The following is a 27,054-nucleotide window of genomic DNA, read 5'->3' on the forward strand; positions in this document are numbered from 1 at the left end:
GGTCAGCCTGAACTAGAGCAAGTCACTGCCTCAAAAAACCAACAAAAGAGAAAGAAAGAAAGAAAGAAAGAAAGAAAGAAAGAAAGAAAGAAAGAAAGAAAGAAGGAAGGAAGGAAGGAAGGAAGGAAGGAAGGAAGGAAGGAAGGAAGGAAGGAAGGAAGGAAGGAAGGAAGGAAAGAAAGAAAGAAAGAAAGAAAGAAAGAAAGAAAGAAGGAAGGAAGGAAAGAGAGAAAGAAGGAAAGAGAGAGAGAGAGAGAGAGAGAGAGAGAGAGAGAGAGAGAGGGAGGGAGGGAGGAAGGAAGGGAGAAAGAGAGAAAGAGGGAAAGAAAGAAAGAGAGAGAGAGAGAAAAGATCTTTGAACTCCTGATCTTCCTACCTCTGTCTCTTGAGTTCTGGGATTGCAGTCACACCCCATCATACCCAGCTCCCAACCCTTTTTAAAATTTAGAGGACCTTCTTAAAATATGTAGTCTTTTGGGAAATAAAAAGGGTTTATTTTGGCTTACAGACTCAAGAGGAAGCTCTATGATGGCATGGAAAATGATGTTACAAGTAGAGGGTGGCCATCACCCCCTGGCCAATATAAGGTGGACAATAGCAACAGGAGAATGTGCCAAACACTGACAAGGGGACACTGGTTATAACACCCATAAGCCCTCCCCCAACAATACACTTCCTCCAGGAGGCGTTAATTCCCAAATCTCCATCAGCTGGGAACCTAGCATTCAGAACACCTAAGTTTATGGGGGATACCTGAATCAAACCACCACATTCAGCCCCTGGCCCCCATAAACTGACAGCCATCCATGACATAAAATGCAGTGCATTCAGTCCATCTTTAAAAGTCCCCATAGTTTTTATCAATCCCAGTAATTCCTACAGTCCAAGGCTCTTTAACTGAGCCATAATACCAAAAAAAGCCCCCCGAAACCCATAATGACACAGAATAGACATTCACACTGCAAAAGATGGCACTGAGCATAGCAAAGAAATACTCAACCAATATAAGATCTAAGCAGTGCAAACATCAAACTCTGTAGCTCCAAGTCCAACAACTCTAGTCAATGACAAATCTCCAACTCCGATAATTCTAACCAGCAACAAGTCTCTGGCATTCCAATTCCACCCCTCCAGCTAGGCTACACACATTCCTGGAAAACTTTATCTTGGACCGGCAGCTTTCCTTAACAGCCATCTTGTGGTCCCGGCATCTCCACTGGGTCTTCACTGCAACCCACGGTTCGTCTTCATGGCTCCATCGGGTCTCCATGCAGGCATCTAGCAGACCTGCTTCACACTACCCATAGCCATTTCCAAAACACAAGACTGTGTTGCAAATCCAGTGACCCTCTCCTGCATTTTGCATACTCCATAATGCCAGGTAGGGTAACAGTTTGTTAATCCAGCAGGGAATAAAGCAGACTTTGAAGAACAAGACACTCCTTGAGCATGCAGGCCTCTTCAAAAGAGTCTACATTCATTCTGTTACCCCAATGCAGGTCAGCTGGCCCAATCTCAAAGGTTGTAATTTCTCATATAACTGCAGCTGAGCAGGCAGAAGTTTCAGCCCAAAGATTATATTTCTGTGCCATAGCCCTCTGCTCACACCAGTCCATTTCTACACAATGCAACCCTGCACAATTTCTCAGGACATGAGCATAAGAGCAAGCCTCTCACACAAACTGCTTCTAATCCATTCCAGGCAAAGCTCTTTCTCACCCTCATAAGCCAAACCTCACAGTCCTTAGTTCTTACTGCAGTCAGGTCTTTCAACTCTGACCAGAATAGTCCATCAAGCTGTACTTACAGCACTGCAAGGCATCTCTTAACCAAGGTTTCAAATCCTTCCATGTTACTCTTGAAAATCGGCCCCAAAAGGCCAAACCTACACAAGCAGGTATTCAGTGGCAAATAACACCTCTCCTCAGTATCAACATTACTGTTTCAGTCAGGTTTGCGTTGCTGGCAAAAATCACCCAACCAAGAGCAGTATTCTTTTGGAGGCGGTGGGGGGGGGGGGGGGACAGGAGGAAAGCTTCATGATGGCAGGGGAAAACAATGGCATGAGCAGAGGGTGAACATCACCCTCTGTTCAACCTAAGGTGTATAGTAGCCACAGGAGAGTGTGTCAAACACTGGCAAGGGGACATTGGCTATGACATCTATAAGCCCTCCCCCAACAATACACTTCCTCCAGGAGGCGTTAATTCCCAAATCTCCATCAGCTGGGAACCTAGCATTCAGAACACTTAAGATTATGGGGGACACCTAAATCAAACCACGACAGCATAGTAAAGAAACCTCATAACAGTTTTCACAATTATAACTGGGTCACTAAATGGACCAAAAGGCTGGGTGTCAAGGTTTGAGGGACTCAGGCAAATGATAGCTGAGCAGTGCCCACTAGTGACAGTGGGCTTCAGTCTACCTCACCCAGCTCCTGTCCTGACACAGCCTTGAGGTGGCCTGGGACACAGTGGATGTTCAGAAAATAGACCTGCTGTAAGTCACCTACTAAAATCAATCCTTTACCTGGGCCTTGCTGGCATGAGGTTTTAATGAGAGAAATTTTCTGACAAAGCTGGTAATCCCTGCCGATTTCCACTGACTACTTGGAGGTAGACAGGACCCCAGCATTATGCAAATGCAGGGCTGGATGTATATAAGTCATAGAGCCCTGGCCTGCATGCACAAGGATTAACCCCACGCCCTGTGATGAATAAATAAGCAAATGTGTAAACCTAAAGCCCGTGACTTGTTTACATTTCCATCCCATCATTAGTCTCCGTTCCTTATCTCGATCACTCCAACTCCTCTATCTGTTCCCAAGTACCAAGAAATGAGGAACAGGGGCTGGAGAGATGACTTAGCAGTTAAGCACTTGCCTGTGAAGCCTAAGGACCCCGGTTTGAGGCTCGGTTCCCCAGGTCCCACATCAGACAGATGCACAAGGGGGCGCACGCGTCTGGAGTTCGTTTGCAGAGGCTGGAAGCCCTGGCACGCCCATTCTCTCTCTCTCCCTCTATGTGTCTTTCTCTCTGTGTCTGTCGCTCTCAAATAAATAAATAAATAAATAAATAAATAAATAAATAAATAATTTTAAAAAAAATTAAAAAAAAAAACAAGGAATGGCATGGGCAGGCAGATGACTAGCAAGCCCTGGCTTTGTTTTACTTTAAATTAAAACATTTGCCTTGTGTGTTAGATACCTTTGAACAGAGCCTGAACGGGACATAGTTCTTAAGATCAAATAAAGGGAGCTTCCTAAAGCCAAGGACCATTCCCTTCTGTGTTATGTTACTATTTCCCATGTTACTGGCGCTTCTAAGCATTAGTAACAATAAAGACTAGGTTTCCCATTGAAGAAATATTTTGCATTATGCGTTGAAAAGTTAGAACTTAATAAGCTGTAGGACTCGGAATTGTGCGTCTTCTGTTTACCTCAGCAAATGGTTCCCAGACTTCGACTCTGGGAAATACAGATCACATATGGTGTAAGAGATTCTTGCTGATTGGTAAACAGTTTGTAACTCTGTGGTCACCAAAGGGCATAGTACCGTGTGCTTTTTTTTTTTTTTTCTTACCTGTGATAGTAGATAAATTATTTTTTTAATTGAAAACTCTCTAAAGTGATATTCAATAAACTCTTTTTTTAATTGAAAAGACTCTAAACTGATATTCAGCACAGCATAGCTCTCCTTAACCCAGGCTCACCTTCTGATAATCAAAAGAACATTTACAGAAGTATGAGACAAACACAATTATGAAAGTAAAATGAAGGGCCTAAATAAAAAAAAGCCCAGAACAAGAGGGTAATTCTATTCACTCTTTCATATTTCATTATTTGATAACATCAGAAGATGAATCCATCAGAATTGCTTTGGCAAGTGCAAACAGAAATGCGCCTGATCAATATTTATTAAAACCTTCAAGATGGAGAAGGATTTGAGCAGACTTCTTAATGGACTGAATAATTATTCATACAAATGGGCTTTGACCAAAGGCAGTGCCAGACCAAAGATACACAGTTTTAATTGTACTGAATTTAAAATGCAGATTGTCCTCTAGCCCTGTTGTGGAAAACTTAATTTTTAAAAATTATCTGATGTAGCAGAGGGTGAAATGTGAATCCTTAAGTTGTTGAAGTGGAAATTCCAACCTTTGATATTTATAAATTTAGAACATATTCCAAAAGTTGGAGAGAGAGAGCAAAGTTTTTGCTAAGGGAATGCAGAGACATTTTCTCCCTGTCTGTGACCATGATAGATAGAGCCCAGGTGAACAATGTCTTCTCACTGGTGATGGGGATGTCCATCTGGGGGATTCCTTTTGTTTTGAGCAGTTGCATTTTAAAAAATATTTTATCTGTTACTTGCAACCAGAGAAAGAGAGTGTATGGGTGTGCCAAAGCATCCTGCAACTACAAACAGACTCCAAATGAATGCACCACTTTGTGCATCTGGCTTTAGGTGGGTAGTGGGGATTTGAACGCAGGCCATTTGGCTGTTCAAGCAAGTGCCATTAACCACTGGGCCATCCCTCCAGCCCACAATTGCATTTTCTGAGGAGAAATACAGCCAGGCTCTCCTCTGGCTGCTGCTCCTTTCAGAAATGTCAATATATATTCCCGAAAGAAGTGAATAAGCTGACTTGAACTTTTGAAGTCTCCCCAGGAGAGACACCCCAAAATTGCTAAAGCTTAGTGCTTATCAGGCAAGCACCTTAACCACTGAACCACCTCTCCAGCCCTTGGTGGTTGTCATAGCAAGAACAGTAAGTACTGCCCTCCCCACTCTGGAGTGCTGGGTGGCAGAGCCCAGGGCCTCACACGCACTAGGCAAGCACTCTGCCAGTGAGCTACACAGCCTGCCTTGCAATTGCCATTGAAGAATAATGCCACTGACCAGGGGGTGAGTTGTCTCTGTATTTTTTTAGATGTAGGTAGATGGCCTGTCAAGGAAGCAAGCCTGGACGCCACAGACTCCCAAGATACCTTTTCTTCTAGAGCGATTTTCTGTGCCACCAGCTAAGAGAAACAGGCAAGGGTCTTTCTAAAAACCACTCTTTCCTTCTAGAAGGGTCTGTCCCAAACAAAACCTATCCAGTCTCTTGAGGAGAGTGTTAACAACCACCCTGATACAGAATGGTCATGTAATTTTCCCACTAACTGAAAATAGTGTAGCTTTTCTCTGCCTTACTTTCTCCTTCCTGAAATGGAAATAACTTCCCCTCCTTTCAACTTAGAAATTTCGAGCTAGAGAGAGATGGATCAGCAGTTAGGGTGCTTGCCTGCAAAGCTTAATGACCCCAGTTCAACTCCCAGTACACATGTAAGCCAAATACACAAGGTGGCACATGTGACTGGAGTTGTTTGCAGTGGCTAAGGCCCTGGTGTTCCCATTCTCTCTCTCTCTTCTTGCAAATAAATGAAAATAAAAATAAATATTCAAATTAGGATTTTCAGCTGATACACTCTAAACTCTATGAAGGGAAAGCAAGTGAGAGCAATTATAGTATATTTTTAATAAACACAGGATTATCATCTATTATTATTGGTCTGGAAAGTATCTGAGCTAAGATTACATTTGTTCAGAATGCTTCTAAACTGATTGCTGATACACTTTCCTGTCATTGTCTGGCAAAACTTAGCATAAGCAGATTCTTATGGATGTCCATGATATTAAAGGACCAAGCAGGGGACTCTGTAAAGAGTGTAAAATCCAAAAATGATACCAGTGCTCAAACAGTAGTACCTGCCTCTCTGGATTTCACATGGGAAGTTAATGTCCAAAGAGGCGGCAGCTGTCTCCCAAGGACATGATGCTAGTTAGCATGGAATAAGGGATACAACCAGAATCCCTGTTTAGTTGACCTCTTGAGTATTACTTCTCTGAGTCTTTCTATTCTATCCCCCCCCCTCTCAATTATTTATGGGATGATTATCTACTTTATGGATTATTTAGATCCTCTCTCTTCTATCCTTCCGTCCCTTGCTTATTATCATATGTACCATTGAAAAGGCAAGACAAAAACGGAATTGAATATTTCCCCTGACAATTTATTTGCCCTGTACTATTGGATCTTTATTAAAGTGCTCAAAATGCCCCAAGTATATAGGTGGAACATCCTATATGTGAAATCCAAATTTGAAAAGGCTCCAGAATCTTTTGAGCACCAATCTGATGCCTCAAGAAGAAAATCTAACACCTGACCTCCCATGAAAGGCTGCAGTCGAACCACAAGCTCACTGAAAATATCGTGGGGAAAGTGCCTTTAGAATATGCACACAAAGTACTGTTAGTCAGCTTTTCGCTGCTGTCATACACCACCTGAGGCAAGTCACCCATGAGGACAAGAGTTTCAATTTTAGAAGTCTGGGTCCTCTCAGTTCTGATGAGGACCACCTCGGATACATCCCATGACAGTGGGTGAAAATATTTGGCATATGTGTAGGAATGAACAACCATATCTTGGTTCAGGAAAGCAGCGAACAACTCAGAGGTCAGGCCCTGTCTTTTCTTTTTTTTTTTTTTTCAAATTTTTATTGACAATTTCCATGATTATAAAAGATATCCCATAGTAATGCCTTTTCTCCCCCAACTTTCCCCTTTGAAACTCCACTCTCTATCATATCCCCTCCCCATCTCAATCAGTCTCTCTTTTATTTTGATGTCATGATCTTTTCCTCCTCTTATGATGGTCTTGTATAGGTAGTGTCAGGCACTGTGAGATCCTTTTGTGTCTGGGGGGAGCACATGGTAAGGAGTCCTACCTTTCCTATGGCTCTTACATTCTTTCCACCACCTCTTCCGCAATAGACCCTGAGCCTTGGAAGGTGTGATAGATATATTACAGTACTGAGCACTCCTGTCACTTCTTTCCAGCACCATAGTGTCTTCTGAGTCATCCCAAGGTCACTACCATCTGAAAAGAGAAGATTCTCGATCAAAAGTGAGAGTAGGGCTGGAGGGATGGCTTAGCGGTTAAGACATTTGCCTGCAAAGCCAAAGGACCCAGGTTCAATTCCCCAGGACCCACATGAGCCACATGCACAAGGGGGCACATGTATCTGGAATTCGTTTACAGGGCTGGAGGCCCTGGAATGCCCTCTCTCTCTCTCTCTCTCTCTCTCTCTCAAATAAATAATAAAATATTTTTTTAAAAAAGTGAGAGTAGCATTAATATAAGGATATGAACATAAACAGAAGTGCTTTCTGAAGCCTTGTCTTTTCTAACAAGTGTGTTCCCAAGAGAACTCACTTGGAGAGAAAACTAGTTCCTGGCCCCCCACCCCTTATAGGCCCCAAAACCTGCCAAAAGGCCTCACATCTTAAAAGGTCCCACTAATTCCATGATATGGAGGTATATTTATACTGCCATGCAAACCTCCTTCCACGTGAACCTTTGGAGAGACATTCAAAACTATAGCCACACCTTAACAGGTATATATGAAGTGGGTGAACTTCCTGTTTAGACTGAGGCCCCACCCCCAAGATATATCATTATGGGTGTGCATATATTCCCCAGATTGAAAAAGAAATCTGAAGCAAAACACTCCCATAAAGAATAGTCAACCTATGTTGGCTAAAAATAATTCTTGGAGCAGCAGTCAATAATAAGTAAATTTAAGGCTGGAGAGATGGCTTAACGGTTAAGGCACATGCCTGTGAAGCCTAAGGACCCAGGTTTGATTCTCCAGGCCCCATGTAAGCCAGATGCATATGGTGGAGCATGCATCTGGAGTTCGTTTGCAGTGGCTGGAGGCCTTAGCACACCCATTCTCTCTGTCTCTGTCTCTTTCTCTGTGTCTCTAATAATTAAATAAATCTTTAAAACAATAAGTAAATTTAGGTTACTTTTCCCCCTCTCAAACTTGTATTTCGGAAGTTAGCTTCAGAACTTGAGTTTCTTGTGGATATTCATCCTACCTTTTATAGTCAAGGAGGACTAGAAGGAAAACATGCCATCTGAGCCTACTTACAAGGTAGAGTATAAATTCCGTGCATGCACATGGTGTATAGTGATCAAATCAGGGTCACAAGCCTTTCTGTCTCCTTATGTAGCAACCATTTATTTCTATGTAGCGGAAGACAGGTCCTATTGTATTGAAACCATACATCGTAGATTATCATAGACAAATGATACCATACTGTAATACAGAAATCAGAGCTAATTCCTCTTATTTAACTTTGTTTTGGCGCTCTTATGTAAGTTTTCTCTGTCCCATTCCCTCTGCCCTTCCTAGTGTCTAGTGACTACTCTTCAGATGTGTTCTAGGATGTCAACTTTTTCGTTTGCACAAATGAATGAGAACGGTATTTATATTTCTGGATCTAGTTCCTTTCACTGAATATGATGACCTCCATCCAGTACCATCTACGTTGCTACAAATAACCAGATTTCATTTTTCTGTGGCTGAGAAAACAATCTCACAGATATGCATGGCACACTTTCCTTAGTCAGGCATCCAGTGATAGACATGTTGGCTGATTCCATGTCTTGGCTATTGTAAATTTTGTTGCAGTGAACACAAGACTCCAAGTATCTCTCTGACAGAATGATTTTATTTCTTCTGGATACCTACACTATAGGGGGTCTGCTGGACCATAAAATAGCAATCCATTTAGTTTTTAAGAACTACTCTATTTTCCCTAACAGCTGTGGGGAATTTTCATTCTAACCAACAGTATAGGAGAGTGCTTCCTGCAAAAGAAGAGCCTACATGATTACCTCCCTTCCTAAGGAGGTAATGAGTCCGAAAGGCAATCAGCTCTTAGAAAGAAAGGTTACTTCATCCAGCGCCAACCAAGGCAGACAGAATGGGGAAGATAAAGGAGGTGACAAAATGAAAGAGCCAAAAAATCTTGTCTGGAGTTCCTGCTGTAGATGCTGAAGTTTGTTTGGAGCACCGAGTTTCCCAGCACAATCCAGAGTTGCTGGGGTACAGCCACAAGGCTTGTATAAATAATCTCGAACTGCCAAAATCCTAGCGCCTTTTCCTCCAGTGAAAGACAACTGGCTTAGGATGGGAAGTTTATTTAGTTTGTACAAAAGTGCTGCCAAAAATTCATTAGCTATCCAAACATTCCTTGTAATTAGTACTCTTGCTTTTTACAACTTCACATATCTGTATTACAGTGGCTTTGGAGCAACTGCAGGATTCAGATACTCCCACTCGAGACTTAAACAAACCACTCATATTCCATAGTTTGGTTTCCTTCTTAGTAAAATATGGAGAATTGTAGGACCTATTTCAGAAGGTTGAATAGGTTGAGGCTCCTAAAAGTTAGACATTATTAATAACACGACAATCAAGACAGATTCTAAAATATACCATGAGACATAGCTTTGTGCAAGTTCCTCACCTATAGATTCTACATTCCATAGATTCAACCAACCATGGATAAAAATATGTAGGAGAGGGCTGGAGAGATGGCTTAGTGGTTAAGTGCTTGCCTGTGAAGCCTAAGGACCCCGGTTCGAGGCTCAGTTCCCCAGGTCCCACGTTAGCCAGATGCACAAGGGGGCGATGCGTCTGGAGTTCGTTTGCAGAGGCTGGAAGCCCTGGCGCGCCCATTCTCTCTCTCTCTATCCCACTATATGTCTTTCTCTCTGTGTCTGTCACTCTCAAATAAATAAATAAATAAATAAATAAATAAATAAATAAATAAATAAATAAAAATATGTAGGAGAGCCATTCTCTCTCTCTCCCTCTTTCTCTCTCTCTCTCTTTCAAATAAATTTAAAATGGGGGGCAGGGGCTGGAGAAATGGCTTAGCAGTTAAGGTGTTTTCCTGCAAAGCAAAAGGGCCTCGGTTTGATTCCCCAGAACCCACGTAAGCCAGATGCACAAGGTGGCCCATGCATCTAGAGTTCATTTGCAGTGACTGGAGGCCCTGGCATGCTCATTCTCTCTCTCTATCTCTCTCTCTCATTCTCTCAAATAAATAAATTTAAAAACATATGTAGGAGAAAGCTGGAGAGATGGCTTAGCAGTTAAGGTGCTTGCTTGCAAAGCCTAAAGACCCAGGTTCAATTCCCCAGTACCCACGTAAACCAGATGGCACAAGGTGCCACGTGTGTTTGTAGTTTGTTTGCAGTCTCTAGAGGCCCTGGTTTGCCTGCTTGCCTGATCTCTCTCCCCGCCTCCTCCTCTCTCTCTCTCATAAATAAATAAAATATTATAAAAATATGCAGGAGAAAATTTAAGCAGGCACAGGCTTTTTCCATCATTATGCACCAAAAATACAGACTAATAGCTGTTTGCTTTGCACTTACATCATAGTAAGTGTTATAGATGCTCTCAAACAGTCAAATGTGCTTGCTTGCAAAACCTCCCAACTTGGGTTTGATTCATCAGTATCCATGTAAAGCTAGACACAAAATGATGCAAGTGTCTGACGTTTGTTCAGACAAGCAAGAGATCCTGGTACACATACACATGCACACACACACACACACGAGCATGAGCGTGTGTGTGTGCAAAAAATTTAAAAACTACTTTCAGGAAATTTTGGGATCTTGAGCTCTTAATTCCACCAGGAAAGGGAGGCAGGTGGCAATGGTTTGTCCAGGTACTTTAGCTAGTTCCCCAGCAGGGCCTTGTGGTCACCCTCGTGTGTGCACATGCGGAAGTCCTGTATGCAGGATGGAGAGTGGCAAGTGGGAATAGATGGCTTTAATGGAACTTCTGTCCCTCGGCTTCCCAGAAAGAAAACAAAGTTGTATGCAATAGCTTCTAGAGATAAAAGAATTAATTTCATACCCAACATGCCAAAGTGAAAAGCAGAATCAGGAATGAGAATAAAGTAAAGCCCCTCTTGTTTCTTGTCTACGGAAAGCACATCAAGAAAGGCCACAAATGTGCCGTGACTAACAAAAAAGGTTTCAACAATTTGTTTATTCGTGTATGCTTAAGCACATACATTCACAATCCAAAAGCAATTGAAAAGCAATGCCAAGTGCCCTAAACAATATACTTATCTTTTGTCTAATTCCACCCTTAGAGATCTGTCCTCGAGAGAGAAATTGTCTTGAATACTACTTGATTGAGGAAGGCAAGAGACTATCATATATATATATATATATATTGTCCCAAATGTGGTATATTTTGATGGCTTCATACAAGATTTTATAAGTAATATTTTTCCTGTGTAATCTTTCATTGTTTGTTTTTTGTTGTTGTTAGTTTTGATTTTTTTTTAATTTTTATTAACATTTTCCATGATTGCAAAATATATCCCATGGTAATTCCCTCCCTCCCCACCCCCACACTTTCCCATTTGAAATTCCATTCTCCATCATATTACCTCCCCATTACAATCATTGTAATTACATATATACAATATCAACCTATTAAGTATTCTCCTCCCTTCCTTTCTCTACCCTTTATGTCTCCTTTTTAACTTACTGGCCTCTGCTACTAAGTATTTTCATTCTCACGCAGAAGCCCAGTCATCTGTAGCTAGGATCCACATATGAGAGAGAACATGTGGCGCTTGGCTTTCTGGGCCTGGGTTACCTCATTTAGTATAATACTTTCCAGGTCCATCCATTTTTCTGCAAATTTCATAACTTCATTTTTCTTTACCGCTGAGTAGAACTCCATTGTATAAATGTGCCACAACTTCATTATCCACTCATCTGTTGAGGGACATCTAGGAGTTTTGATTTCAAAATGGACTTACTCCGCATTCCAGGCTGGCCTGGAACTCACTATGTAGCCTAGGCTGGCCTTAAACTCAAGGCCATCCTCCTGCTTCAGACTCATAAGTGCTAGAATTGTAAGTGTGAGCCCCCACACCCAACTTCTTATCATCTTTCTGTATGGCCCATTTGTTTCAACCAGAAAATGTCAACTATCTTATAAAACTTTAAGGAGATCTCCCTACCTTATCAAAATGCCCTTCATATCATTACTGGTATAAATATCTCAAGACAGAACCCACGAGGGAGAAAAGGCACAATGCATTGCCTTTAAAATAAAGTAAGACCATATCTGGGTCACAGTTCAGTGGTAGCACACTGGTCTTGCTTGTGTGAGGCACTGGGTTTGACCCTTGGCACCACAAAGAGAAGGAGAGACAGGGAGAAGGGAATAAAGGGCAAAGCAGAGAACAGTCTGTTGATAAAGAAAACATGAGGAGAGGCTGGGGAGACGGCTTAGCGTTTAAGGCCTTTGCCTACAAAGCCAAAGGATCCCAGGTCGACTCTCCAGGACCCAGGTAAGCCAGATGCACAAGCAGACGCACACATCTGGAGTTTGTTTGCAGTGGCTGGAGGCCCTGGCACACCCATTCTCTCTCCCTCTTTCTGTCTCTCTCTCTCTCTCTCTCACTCAAGTAAATAAATAAAACGAAAGGAAACATGAGAACCAGAACAAAAGATTGCCACGTTATACACTGGCCAGGAGACCAAGCTGTGTGGCATCACATTACCCCTTCTCTGTCACTTCACTCCCTCACCTTATGTACTCATAATACTTTGGGAACTGCTACCCAAAGCATACAGCAAAGGTCCAAGACACCACAGGAAGGCACATGTTTCTTCACAGCGTGTTCCATCCACCAGGGTGATGTGCAGCACCTTGGCCTTCAGAACAGGACAGCGGCTCCCTAACCAGCCATTGGCCCTTTTGTGCTCAGGGCTGCAAACCATGACCTGGAAACACCTAAACCACATGTGTTTGTGGAACCTGCCCAGGCCACTAAGAAGAATGCCACGTGGAGCAAACTGTGATGCCTGGAAGCCACGGGTTCCACTGCTTGATGATCACGGCCACGCTTCCGTATTCGTAGAGTCTCAATAAGCACCAATCAATTATTCACTCCTGTCAGGTTCCATGATTTCATTTCAGTCTGTCAGGGTTTATTAAGGAAGCTCATCTAATTGCACAGTTTGGGGCATTTCCTACTTTCTCTTCGGGGCTTCTGTAACATCCTTTCCCAACTTCCAGATCTAAATATTGTTCCGTAGATTTATTAGTCTTTGCTACGGGATAAGGCACCTTTCTGTAAGATAAATGAATTTCATTCTGTCTTTAAATATTTATGTTTCTTTATGATCTAATATATCATCATGGTTATAGGGGAATTTTCTCCCTAACCATAGAAATACACCATCAGTTACCTGTCAATTTTGTTTAATAACTCAGCATTGCAGGTCTGGCACACTGTTCATCTGAAGCTCTTGAGAACTCTTAGTCTCTCCATTCGCTTCAGAGTGTCATTCTGGGATTTATAAAGGTCTTCAGTGCACAGAGGATATTGAAACATTAAGTGCTTAAGTGCCATGTCCCTTCATCACTTAGCACACCGGAATTCAGGACGTGAAATCTAGGCATCTTTGTCTCGTTTGTTCCCAGCAGGAAACAATAGTCTCAGTAGAAAACCAGCCAGTGTCCCCAGAAACAATTCACCAGCTTTTTCAAAAGAAATCCAATTTCATCCAGGCTGATGGGCTCAGTATTACTTCTTAAGATAAATGATGAAAATATTAATATCATAATGCAAAGACCTCCATTTCTTTTGGCTTAAGCTCTAGGAACACCATCACAAACCATTTACTGCCTCTGTTGTTCCCTGCTTTTTGATCCTGGGCCGAGGGAGACGGGAATGGCTCGGTAGGTAGCCGTTCTCTCTCAGAGAGATTGTGGCTTTGACGGTCATGGAGTTGGGGCATCTGCACTATGTACCTTGCAATCCCGCCCCCCCGGGATAATTCTCAGTGAAGGTCTGTGAAGTTTGAAAACTACTTGTTGCAGTCCGGTTCACATTGCTGGTAGAAATCACCCAACCAAGGGCAGCTTTTGGGAAAAAGAGATTTATTTTGGCTTACAGGCTTGAGGGGAAGCTCCATGATGGCAGGGGAAAACGATGGCATGAGCAGAGGGTGGACATCACCCTCTGGCCAACATAAGGTGGACACAGCAACAGGAGGGTGTGCCAAACACTGGCATGGGGAAACTGGATATAAAGCCCATAAGCCCGCCCCCAACAATACACTCCCTCCAGGAGGCATTAATTCCCCAATCTCCATCAGCTGGGAACCTAGCATTCAGAACACCTAGGTTTATGGGGGACACCTGAATCAAACCACAACACTACTGGACTAGAAACTCGGCTTTGAAGCCCTTCAAAAGACTCATGAGCCCCAAATTGTTACTCTACATGGGAAGTCAAAATTTGTACGCCTCATCTTCCTGAGCAATATTTAAAGTGGACGTTCTTAAGAAGTTTCCTAAATGGCTGTCTCTCTCGCCTGCACATCTAAAGGAAACAGAATCAGATGACATTAGGTCCTCATTTCTCAAAGATAGGAGCAGTGTCAGGGAGTCCATTGTGTGCTAATGATGAGGGCATAGGACAGTGTGGTGTGTCTTCTTACTACACAGTTTTTCAAGATGCTGGTTTAATTTGCTTATATCTTTTGGTTTTTTGAGGTAGGGTCTCACTGTAGCCCAGGCTGACTTGGAATTCACTAGTCCCAGTCTGGCCTCAAACTCACAGTGATCCTCCTACCTCTGACTCCCAAGTGCTGGAATGAAAGGTGTGAGCCACCACACCCTGCAAAGATACTTTTTTTTGTTTTTGTTTTTTGGTTTTTCAAGGTAGGGTCTCACTCTAGCCCAGGCTGACCTGGAATTCACTATGGAGTCTCAGGGTGGCCTTGAACTCACTGCAATCCTCCTACCTCTGCCTCCCGAGTGCTGGGATTAAAGGCATGCGCCACCACGCCTGGCTTAAAGGTACTATTTTTAAATTACAACAGATACACTGAGAAGTATGATGAAAAGCCCACGTAGGTTTTATGCTAAACGTACAGTTTCGAAGCTTTCTTGATGATAGTTCACATTGGCTTCCCAGACTCCTGGAGGCTAGTTCATTTTCCTTGTCTATTAGAAGTATTTCTTTAGGACTGTGAGATGGCTCAGCAGTTAAGGCGTTTGCCTGCAAAGCCTAATGACTTGGGTTCAACTCCCCAATACTCATGTAAAGCCAGATGCACAAAGTGGCACACACATCTGGAGTTTATTTTCAGTGGCTGAAGGCTCTGGTGTGCCCATTCGCTCTCTCTCCCCCTCTCTCTCTGCTTACAAAGAATTTAAAATAATTTAAAAGAAGTATTTCTTTAAGAAATATTTTTTAAAACTTAATTTAAAAAATTTACATAATCCTCTCCCACCACCCTCTTTTTTCTCCTCCATCCCCCCCACCCCACCGCCACTTCCACAGAACCTCCTCATCTTTCTAACTATTTTATCCCCTCTCACAGAAGGGCTTCTATCTATATTTAAGGTTACCCTAGGCCAGTAAATGGCTCTTAAGTATCAGGTTCTTTATTAGTTGCTTTTATTTGCTGAGACCAAACACCTACCCAAAGCAACTTACAGGAGGGAGGGTTTGTTTGGGCTCACAGGTTAAGGGGATAGAGTCTAGGGAAGTGAGAAAGGCTAGTCTTTTCAGTCTTGGGCAGTGAGAGTTCATGCTGCGGTTTCTTCCCAGGTCCCTGATCAGGAAGCAGAGAACTCTGGCAGAAGCAGAGCCAAGCGTAACCCTCCAAGGCCAGCCACCAGCAGCCCACGTCCACCAGCTAGGCCCTATGGCCCAAAGGTTCCACAACCTACCAAAACAAGGCCTGTGGGAGCATTTCACATTCAAACCGTAACAGGTCCCACAGGGCTGAAATGAAAACACATCAGCAAACTAGCCCTAAGAGGGCTCTTTACACAACAGTGCGGAGCAGTTTGCTCCCAGGACACGCTGTGAAGTCTGTAAAACAAGCTCTTTTATTCTTCCCACTATTTAATGACATTCAAAAAAAAAAAAAGTGTATCATTTCCCCTGTTTTTAATAGTAAAATGTGAATTAGAAGACGGAGGCTGACGGCAGGAAAAGAAACCAGCCTTACAGTCACCAAAACTCTTCTAGCTCGCCTCTCCTTATAAAAGCGATTTATGAAATGTTCTTAGAATTATAAAGCTCCTGTCCCCCTTGGATGATGGCTGCCTACCCTCACAGGATGGGGGTTTTGTGGGATGTGTGTGTGTGTTTTCTTTTTTAATTTCCCTGGTGAAGAAGAAAGAAATACAAGGCAGGGTTTCTGAGCCCACGACCTTGACCGATCACCAGGATGCCTTCGCTGCCAGGCGTCTCTTGAGCCCACTCAGCCTGCTTTTGCCCTCAGTCCCAGGAGCATTCATGTCGGGAAGAAAGAAGGAGTTAGACCCAGAAACAGGCTTGGATGGCTCAAAACCTGTGCAGAACTTCTTTCTCCCCGTGGGTAATTCAGAGTACCATGCAAGCCATGGTGGAGTCCAGGAGACACGTTTGGTAGTAGTAACACATTGGTTTTAAGAACAGTGAACAGGGCTGGAGAGATGGCTTAGCAGTTAAGCGCTTGCCCGTGAAGCCTAACGACCCCGGTTCGAGGCTCAATTCCCCAGGACCCACGTTAGCCAGATGCACAAGGGGGCGCACGCATCTGGAATTCGTCTGCAGTGGCTGGAAGCCCTGGTGTGCCCATTCTCTCTCTCTCTCTACCTCTTTCTCTGTCTGTCACTCTCAAATAAATAAATACAAATAAACCAAAAAAAATTAAAAAAAAAAAAAAAGAACAGTGAACAGTGGCCTTCTCCTCTTCTCAACATCCACTTTTGGGGTCTCTCTACACTGAAGGCTCAACTTAATGCACAGGTCTGACAGACGTTACTCTTCACTGCCTGGCTAATGGCCTCATAACCCAATGGCTCTCGTTACCTCTTATTTTTATTTTTATTGTTGCTAGAATTATAACCAACCTCCTCCCAGGCCATTCTGCTGCCAGGTTTCTCTTCCAGAAGTTTAACTGTGAAAGACACCTCTGTGGAAGGGACCGTGCTCTACTGACCTCCCGCGGCCCAGGGTCACAGCTTGATGTCCAGCCCCTGCCCCTGGCTTCACCTATTGACCCCCAGGTCTCCCCACTATGCAGCTCCACTCCCTCGTCCTGGTGGTTGGTCTCCTCTGCGTCTTGATCATGTCCATAACCTGCCCTGGCAGAAGTCTACCCACATGAAGTCTCCCTTGGCTCCACACTCTCTTCCCAACATGATGTGGTTTCTCTTTCCCCTGTTATCGGTTCATAGCCCCCATGGCACATGTGGGCATCCAGGAAGAAGCTGTTGAACTTGGGGTCAGAAACCTGCGTTCATATCCTGGCAGTTACTCACTCTTAACTCCTCTTTGCTTTGGTTTCCTTATCGAAGAAAAGGGGGAAACAGCATCACAACCCTTGTTTCTCTGCTTTTCTTCACCTTTCCACTTGGTAGGTTGTTTTGTTTTGTTTTGTTTTTACTTTTATTTATTTGAGAGAGAGAGGGAGGGAGAGAATGGCTCCAGCCATTGCAAATGAACTCCAGACACAGGCACCACCATGTGCACCTGGCTTATGTGGGTCCCGGGGAATCGACCTGAGTCCTTTGGCTTTGCAGGCAAGCCCCTTAACCGCTAAGCCATCTCCCCAGCCCTCACCTTTCCGCTTGTCTCCAGTGCTTCAAGAAAGAAAACCCATCTTGCCCATCATCATCTAATAGTATTGGTTTCATTATATTACTGTTATCATTGTTTTATTTCCAGCGAGTTCATCTTTGTAAAGTGCTACCATTCTAAGTGCTTTGTCTGTATGAATTCTTCTAATAAGCCTGAGAAGTAGACACTATTTTTAATCCCATTTTATGGAGAAGAGAACCATGTAGTTCCCAAAGTCTCCAATAGTCAGAGAGCGAGCGATCAAGTGGGACAGAGCCTCCCTGCCAGGTGGCCAGTAGCTGTTTGGGGAATAAGTAAGCAGATCCACACACCAACAGCGAGCGCCTCCCCCTACGCAGCCACGCTGACGGTGACCCTGAGCAGAGCTCTCTCTCGTTCCCCAGGCAGTACTACGAGATGCTGTACAACACGGCCGACGAGCTCCTGAACCTGGTGGTGGACCAAGGCGTGAAGTACACGGAGCTGGAGTATATCCACGCCCTGACCCTGCTGCACCGTAGCCAGACGGGAGTGGGGGAGCAGAGCACCCAGAACACCAGGCTGCAGCGGCTCAAGGAGATCATCTGTGAGCAGGCCGCCATCAAGCAAGCCACCAAAGACAAGAAGATAACCACCGTCTGAAGGAGTGTGCTCCCTGCGGGGAGGGGCACTCTGTCCTCAGTCCCACACGGTTCTTTCTTTGGTCTGTTACTTGGAGTAGTCAGGGCTCAGTTTTATCCACACCCAGGCATTAATGGATATGAGGATTGTTTTCCTGCTTAGTTTTCCCTTTCACATGAAGTCTGAAGGAAGTTTTCAGTTTTCACAACTTTAGTATAGCGTATTCCCATGGGGTCAGGGTGGGATGGGGAAGAGGGGGTTGGGCTCTGAGAAAGAAAGGAAGGAAGGAAGGAATTACTAATGCTTTGTGTCCAATATATGTAAAACTCTAGCTTTGGGGAGCTGATGTCCACCTAAGTTTTAGGATCCTCCTAAAACCACTCTTTAGGGCTGCATTACAGAAACAGTGGGATTTTCTACTCTCTGGACTTTGCAAAATAAGTGTGTGTATTGCTTTCTCTCTGTTATCTGAATCAAATAAATGGCTTCTCAGCTGGCTGTGACTTTCACTACCAAAACTGGAACAGGGCCTATCAAAACCAAGAACCAGGGCTGGAGAGATTGCTTAGTGGTTAAGGCTGTTGCCTGCGAAGCCTAAGGACCCATGTTCAATCTCTCTCCAGATCCCACTTAAGCCAGATGCACACAGGTAAGGCAAGCGCAAGGTTGTGCATGCCCATTAGGTGGCGCAAGAGTCTGGAGTTCAATTGTAGTGGCCGAGGCCCCAGCTCACCAATTCTCTCTCAAAAAAAAAAAAAATCCCAAAAATCAAAAGCTAGTGAAAAAAAAATGAATGGCAGTATGAAAGGTAATTCAGTCTATGCTTGGCTAGACCCTCTAACTTCCAATAATGGTTGGAGAATGTCCCATAGCATCTGAAATTTCATTTGAGCTGACCTATAAGGTGTTCACTTAAAGTTCCGTGTGCACCTCGGCCTTTGTTGCCTCAGAAAGAAGCCCAGGTCTTCTCAGGAGAGCTGCCAGGAAGGTGGGGCATTGCACTTCCATGTTCCCGTCACCATTCCCCTTCTTAATTTCATGATGTGGGTGCTGGCCAGGTCCCCAGCACCCTGCAGCTCACCACTCTCCCCTCGTCCCCAGTGCCTCTTAACACTCAAGATTCACGTCACAGGAAGTGGCAGCGCACTGAGGGGACACGGAAAGGAGAGGTGGAAAAGCTGGCACCCCATAAGCTCACACCTCACGCCTTGATGACCAGGAACCATCGCCCCTGTGTGTAACAATCTTGGTCTTGAGAACAACAGAAAATTGAAAGCTGTTTTGAGGAGCTTAAATGTCATCCGTCATTCTTCCGATACGTCTCACGTACCCGAACATTTCCTGGGGGCCTACTCTATGCCATGCCCTGCTACACACAGGTCAGTATACGGACAAGAAGGACACCCTTGTTATCTAGTCTTTGGGGACCGGACTCAGAGCACAAGTGAACAGCCAACGCTGAGCTGGAATCAGATCAAGACGGTGGGGCAGCTGGGTGGGCAGTTACAGGATGTCCTCCTGGGGGGTTCAGAGAGGAAGGAAGACTGCATCTCACACAGGTCAGGAGCCTGGCTCAGAAGAAACTGAATGGGCATTGAAGACACCCAAGAACAACCAGATTGCCTCACACAAGGCCCTTGGAAGTAGTTCACCTCAGAAGCAGAGGTAGGTGACGAGGATGATTACAGCAAACTACTCTTGTCTGAACTCTTCCTCATGGTAGCCCTGGCCTCCCAGCATGGAGTCTGTGCCTTCTCCTTTCCAACGTGGTCATGCAGGAGGAAACCCTCAGCAGCGCTTAGGATAGCTTTCCCTGGTATGGAAAGAAACATAAACTTGGGTTGAGTAGCATGGAAAGAGAAAAGAGAAATCAGTGGTTCCCTGGCACAGGAGCCACTCAGGAGAAATGTATGGCAAATTTCCTCTGCCTTGAAAGGTGCAAACAACTATTGCCAGCTTGATAAAAAGCCATTGGGCCAACTCACGAGAGAAGGCATGGAGAGAATCATCATACCCCCACCTGAGATTCAGGTGCCCCCTGTGACAACAACATATAATAATGCATGAGGTCCTGTGGCCTCAGGGGGAAATAGCGTGCATAGAGGGCAAAAAAATCAAGGAATACTGAGGTGGTGTCTCTGAAGTCTGAAAGTCCTCACCCCGAGGTTGAGGGATGAACATCCGTGGGGGTGACCCTGATACAGTGAGCCCCACTGAGGTGCTGCTCTGGGGTCTTGTACTCCTGGACAGGGACAAGGAGCTTCTGGCAGCGGCTACAGGGCAATCCTCATTCGGAGTAAGACTAGACATCCCCGTGTGTAGCTGCTCTGGGGTCCCCGTGTTCTGTAAGTAAGCCCCTCAACCTGAGGCTGAGGGAGGAGCACCCAGGGAGTGATCTTGACACAAAAAAAATCCCATCAAAGTAGCCTCTTTGGAGGCTCCACATACTTATAAACAACCCCTCTCCATTCTAAGCATGGGCTCACCAAACTGGTATTAGTGTAATTATACTTTGGTCTGCCATCTTTGCCCTATTTGGAGTAAAGATGTGTATTCGCATCTCCCCAGGGGAAGAGTCACCCATGACAAGAACATTTGGGTGAGTGGGATCTCTTCTTTGCTCAATGACAGAATAGAAACATACCAATTCTTAACAGAAAAGGCACCCAAGGATCTGTGCCCAAGGCATTCAAGGGACAAATTTGCATACATCAGTGCTTACTATTGTAAAGGTCAGTTGGGTTGGTCCATGGCTAATGGGGCTTGCCAGCATACTTGTCTGTGTGTGGTCCTCCCCAACACTCATGTAAAGCTAGATTCAAAGTGGCACATGTATCTGTGATCCTAACAAGCCTGTGGCAACGGGATACAAAGCCAGGAGAATCCTGAAGTTCATGGATCTGCTAGTCTCGTGCACTCAATGGCAAAACAACAAGAAAGACGCTATCTCAAAAAAGGTAGAAGGAGAAATTGACCTCCACACGCATCCATGCACACACACATACATACACACACAAATTTTTAAAAAGTCCTACAGGAGCTAGGCATCATGGCTCTGTCTGTCATCTCAGTTGCTGGTGAAACTGAGGCAGGAGGAGGAGGATTGCTTGTGTCGCAGAAGCATAGGGAGAACCCAACTCTAAACAAAAAGTTCAAAGCTAATGTCACATTTAGTAGCTGGTTGAAGAGATGGAAATGATGCAGACACCTCAAAATCTGCCACCCATTAGGGACACAGTAAAGGTTTCTAAATGGTAGGGCACCACTACTTTGGGAATGTTTTGTAAGAATGAAATGCTAGACACTAGTAAGGCTGGAGCCCAGCATCCACACACCCAGAGATATAGCCACAAGAGTTAGCATTGTAGACTAGGAAGACCCAAAATCCATCATACAAGAAAACTCAGCCAAACGCTGGCAACGGGATGTGAAACCTCTACCATATTTACCAGGGCCCAGAAAAAATTGCAGAGGAAACAGTAACATGAATATTGCTCCCAGTGCTAGCCTGACATCCTCATCTAGGAGAATAGCATCAGACACAGTGGTGAACCAAAACGCATCTTAAAAAAAAAAAATACAGAGTCTACAGAGAAGTCAACACCAACTGATAACACACCTTGAACCAAAACACATCCTAACAGAAATACAGAGGGTGCAGAGAAGTTAACACCAACTGACAGCACATTTCGAACCAAAATGCATCCTAAAAGAAATACAGAGGCTACAGGGAAGGTAACACCACTGATAATACACCTGCCAAGGCTCAGGGACTGTTTAAGAAGAGCGGGTGGGAAGATTATAAGAGTCACAAGGCGGGTACAAACAGCCTGAGGCATAGCTCCCCTAGAGACAGAAGCACTAATTACCCCACAGTGAACACCAATAACCCTTCTGAGGAGGGCCCTCAGGGAAATGGGGACTGGAGAGGGTATGTACTACGAGCTGAGTTGGAATATTAATTAATAAAAAAGACTATAAGAAAGAAAACTAATAGAAATCAAATAACCCAAAAAACGAGGGGTGGTGGCACATGCTTTTAATCCCAGAACTCAGGAGGCAGAGGTAGGTGAATTACTGTGAGTTCAAAGCCACCCTGAAACTACACAGTGAATTCCATGTCTGCCTAATCTGTAGAGAGAGGCCCTACCTCAAAAAACAAAACAAAACAACAACAACAACAACAAAAATTTTTAAATGGGCTATGGAACTGAATAAAGAGTTCTCAAAAGAAGAAATACAGATGGCATATAAACATAACATGATGCAAATTAAAACTACCTTGAGATTCTATCTCACTCCTGTCAGAACGGCTATCATTAAGAAACCAAATGACAATAAATGCAGGCAAGGATGTAGAAAAAGAGGAACCCTTCTACATTGTTGATAGGAATGTATTCTGGTATAGCCATTGTGAAAATGAGTTTGCAGCTTTCTGAGGCAACTAAAAACAGATTTACCATATGATCCAGCTATACCACTCCTAGGAAAATATCCTAGGAATCCTCACTACCTTAGAGATACTTGCACAACCATGCTTATTGCTGCTCTAGCTAGGTTCTACGAAATGGAACCAGCCTAGATGCCCCTCAACTGATGAATAGATAATGAAGATGTGGTACATAAATACAATGGGGTTCTATTCAGCAGAAAGGAAAAATAAAATTTGCAGGCCAATGGGTGAATCTGGGAAAGATTATACTAAGTAAAGTAATGCAGGCTCAGAAAGTCAAACACCACATGTTCTCTGACAAATAGATCCTCGCAACACATGTTTAGATCTGTATCTTAGTCAGAGTGAAAGTAGCAGAGGCCAGCAAGCTAGAAAGGGGCAATAATGGAAGGAGGAGAGGGGAGGACTTAAGAAGATGGGATTATATATATAGAAGTAGAAGAACAGAGTAGTGGGGGAAGAATGGCTAAGTGGGGTCAGGAGAAGGGATTGAGTAAAGGAAGGGTGGGAGGAGAGATAATCAAAATTTTAAGATATTATGAATAAGCCATATGAAAACCTACTTTGAATAATGGTGCACCTGGAAGCCATAGATTGCTACTAAAATATTTCAGTGCCATCAGTGGGATGTCTTCCAGGACATAGTTGGCCAAGGAGGTCCATGATGCCCCCAAAATATAACAGGCCATTGCCAAGGTTGTTGGTTGCCCATCAGAACTAGATGGTAAGACTCTATGGCTGAAGACTCTACATGCTTGGGCTGCAGGTCACTGAGAAATCAAGCTAACTGAGCTGGAAACACCCTCTCTGTAAACCAGCTGACAGAAAGCTGGGCAAACCTATGCTACGAGCAGCTCTGTGGGAAAGAGAGAAATCATCAACACTGTTAAACAGCAGTGCATCCTTCAAGCCTTAAGATTGACCAGCCAGGCCAAATGTGTCAACTGATGCAATAGTGGCATGCCTGTTACAGGGGAAACAAACCACTCTCTAATTGGACTGGAGGCCCGTTCCACAGAAAGGAATACATGGCTGGTAGTCAAAAGCCTATGAGCGGGGAAGTCATGCACCCTAGGGGAGTAATGTCTGCTGTTGTCTGGCTAAATGGATGTAGTATACATACCAAACTGCCCTGTAAGCACTTTTTAAAAAAAATGTTTATACCCATATGTTAATGTTACTCTCACTTTTGGTTAGAGAAGGGTTAGAGAAGCTTCTCTTTTCAAATGGCAGTGATCACCAGGAAGACACAAAAGTCACCATGGTGGTTAAAGGGAAGTGACAGAGGAGTGCTCAGCACTGAGACATCTGTATCACAGCTTCCAAGGCTCAGGGACCATTGAAGAAGAAGTGGCAGAAAGAATCTAAGAGCCAAAGGAACAGGGAGGACTGCGTACAATGCAATCTTCCAGACACAAAATGCCCTTGATATTCATGACCTCACAGTGCTTAACATTTCCTACATAAGACCTTCATAGCCAGATACACAGGTGGCACATGTGTCTGGAGCTCATTTTCAGTGACTAGACGCCTTGGTATGCCCGTTCTCTTTCTTTCTCTCTCTCTTTCACATAAAGAAAATATTTTTTTAAGTTTTTTTTTTTTTTTTAAAAAAAGCATTCTACCATGAACACAACTCCTAAAATGTTCTGTTACAACTAAAATGGCCAACCCCATAGACTTCTCCAGGAGGACACTGAAAACAAAGCACATTCTTTCCTCATTCCTACATAAGGGACAAGTAAGTGAGATGGATGTAATGGTCTCTCCACATAGGTTCCACATCTGCAGACTCACCCAAACAGGGATCAAAAATATGACTGTGAAATGTATTTGCAACTTTTTGTTCCCTCCATAAAACAGTGTAACAATAACATGTACATTGAGGGTTACAGGTAATTCAGATATAATCTATAAACATAACATGGTGGATGTAAGTCGCATGCAAGTACTATACCATTTTATATAAGGGATGTGTGCATCCATTGATAGGGATGTCTGTGAAGATCATAGACCCAGTCTTCTCCATACGGAGAGAGGTGACTTTGTGAGCTATCTAAGCATCCCAGACAGCGGTCATAAGACTAGAAGGGTCCTGAGAGGGACAATAAATGTGACCATGAAGGAGAGCTTTGAAATGATGTCACCCCGCCCAGCAGTCACTCCAAACCATCATAGCTCCCAGCAATGGCCTTCTTCTCTCATCTCTGTCATCTGCTCAGTGGTACTTGGACATGTCTTCCCACTTTGTCCACACCACAACCAGAGACCATAAATATACTCCCCCACCGCCGGAATGCCCAAGGGATCAGAAACACTTAGAAGAGTCTCAACTTAGCTACCCTTAGAAAGGGTTCCTTGAAAAAGAACTAATTTACCAGACTGGATGGATCGGGGTCTTGATATATATTTGTCAAATCATTTTCTCAGAACTTTTGCAGTGGTTTCTCCTACAGTTTTATGTTGCTCTTAGCTACCTTATTATCACCTGTCAAGAACACCTTTGCTTTATAGACAAAATTGCTCTTCAGGTACCATTGTTCCCCTCCACCCCATAAGCACTCATTTAAATGCCTACTCTATTAATCCAGTTTCTTCCAAAGCCTTCACCCCAGTGCAGGGTTTTTTTATTCCCACCTACCAGAGAGGTTTTTAAACCTTCATTGCTCAACTAGAACTGTCTCCCCATCCCCCCACAGTTGACAACATCGCTGAGGATGAGGCAAGGATATATTCCTCACCACAGAGGACAATCTGGATTCCCACTCTGAAAGACAACTTCATGCCCACATGATCCCTGTCAGACTCTGTGGGAACCCTCCCCCTGGAATCAATGCCCTCCATGGGGTGACCCCACCACAGATGTTCCAGCCTCCTCCAGATCTGCTCTTTTTCCTGAATGTTGCCTCAGCCTGATAATCATTATTCTTCTATATTTCAAATATCTTGGGAAGAAAAACCACCACAGACAAGTCAAATTGGCAAGAAAACCCTGATGATTCTTACTGTCAAGTCAGATTCATGATTTCTTAGCACTTATGCATTCATTCAGTCAAAAAGATATAATTACCTGTTACAGCTCAGGTGATATGAAATTCAGGAAGTAGCAACTAAAAGACAAGCCTGAGCCCATATTTCCATCACCTCCTTGAAAGTTCCACTATGGGGGCTGGAGAGATGGTTCAGCACTTAAGGGGTTTGCCTACAAACCTAACATAACCAGATTCAGTTCCCCGGTACCCATATAAAGCCAGATTCACAAAGTGGCACATATATCTGGAGTTCGTTTACAGTAGCAGGAGGCCCTGACATGCCCATTCTCTCTCTTTCTTTCTCTCTCTCTCTCTCTCTCTGTCTGTCTCTCTCTCTGGCTCTCTCTCTCTCATCTCTATATCTCTGCTTGCAAATAAATTTTTAAAAATTTATTTAAAGTTCCACTGTGGGCAGGGCATGGTGGCACATGCCTTTAATCTAAGCACTTGGAAGATAGATAGGAGGATTGCTGTGAATCCAAGGCCACCCTGAGACTACGTAGTGAATTCCAGGTCAGCCTGAGCCAGAGCAAAACCCTACCTCAGAGAGAGAAAAAAAAAAAAGTTCCACTGTGATCTTGCTCTTGCTAAAGTCCATACTTTCCTCTCTATTCTCCAAAACTAGTCTTTCACGAGGAAGACATCACCTAGAATTGAGGACTGAGTAGTTGTGGTAGTTTGAGTAGATGGCCCTCAATATATTCAGTTATTTATTGTTTGTAGTTTGCATCTGCAGCCACCTGGATGGAGGCAGTATCACTGGGTGGATCTTAAGGTGTGGTGGTGGGTTTCAGATTTCAATCTAAAGATATGCAAAGTGTGCCTAGCAAGAGTTCCTGAAGTGTGCTGTGGCTTTTGGCTTTAGGCTTGTGCTTCTCTCTCTCTCTGCTTGGGCCTGTGAAGACAGGCCAGCTTCTTCTGCCATTATGGAACTTCCCCTGGGTCTGTAAGCTTCAATAAATATCCCTTCCTCCATAACTGTGCCTGGTCTGGAAGTTCATCTCAGTGAACCTGAAACTGTCTGCTACAGAACTTGGTACCAAGGAGTGGACTGAGATGAACCTGACCATGTGGATATTGATCTTTTGGAACCTTTGTTTTGGAGGAATAGGCATGGATTTGGTGCTTGCAACTGAAGATGTCTTCTGGAGTGGTAAGCCAAGTTTTATGGACTATTCTGATGAAAGTCTGAGAATGCTAAGTGAAAACAGCATTGAACTTCGAGGCTTGGCTTATGAGCTTTCTAAGGAGAAGGAAAGACTGCTGAGGACTTTGTTGGAACTGGGCTACTGGTATAAGGGCTGGCTGCATCCTGCTGCCCAGGCCCAGAGAGTTTGATCAAGGTTAAATTTGTAATGGACTTACGTGCTTGGCTAGAGATATTGGACTGAGAGATTTAGGATTTTAAGCTGGAAAACCTCAAGCAAGTTAAAATTACAGG

The 27,054-nt window shown here is 43.9% G+C and overlaps 1 protein-coding gene across 1 annotated transcript in view; it reads left to right on the forward strand.

The window, feature by feature from the left end:
• Exoc4 (exocyst complex component 4) overlaps positions 1-18,624 on the forward strand; it is a 771,875-nt gene extending 753,251 nt beyond the window's left edge. Inside the window, exon 18 of the mRNA XM_004661198.2 lies at positions 17,912-18,624. Within this exon, the coding sequence (XP_004661255.2) occupies positions 17,912-18,149 (238 nt within the window). The 3' untranslated portion in view covers positions 18,150-18,624. The remainder of the gene's footprint in view (positions 1-17,911) is intronic.
• Positions 18,625-27,054: the final 8,430 nt, after the last annotated feature.

The sequence above is a fragment of the Jaculus jaculus genome, chromosome 10 (genome assembly GCF_020740685.1).
Source record: "Jaculus jaculus isolate mJacJac1 chromosome 10, mJacJac1.mat.Y.cur, whole genome shotgun sequence".
NCBI lineage: Eukaryota > Metazoa > Chordata > Mammalia > Rodentia > Dipodidae > Jaculus > Jaculus jaculus.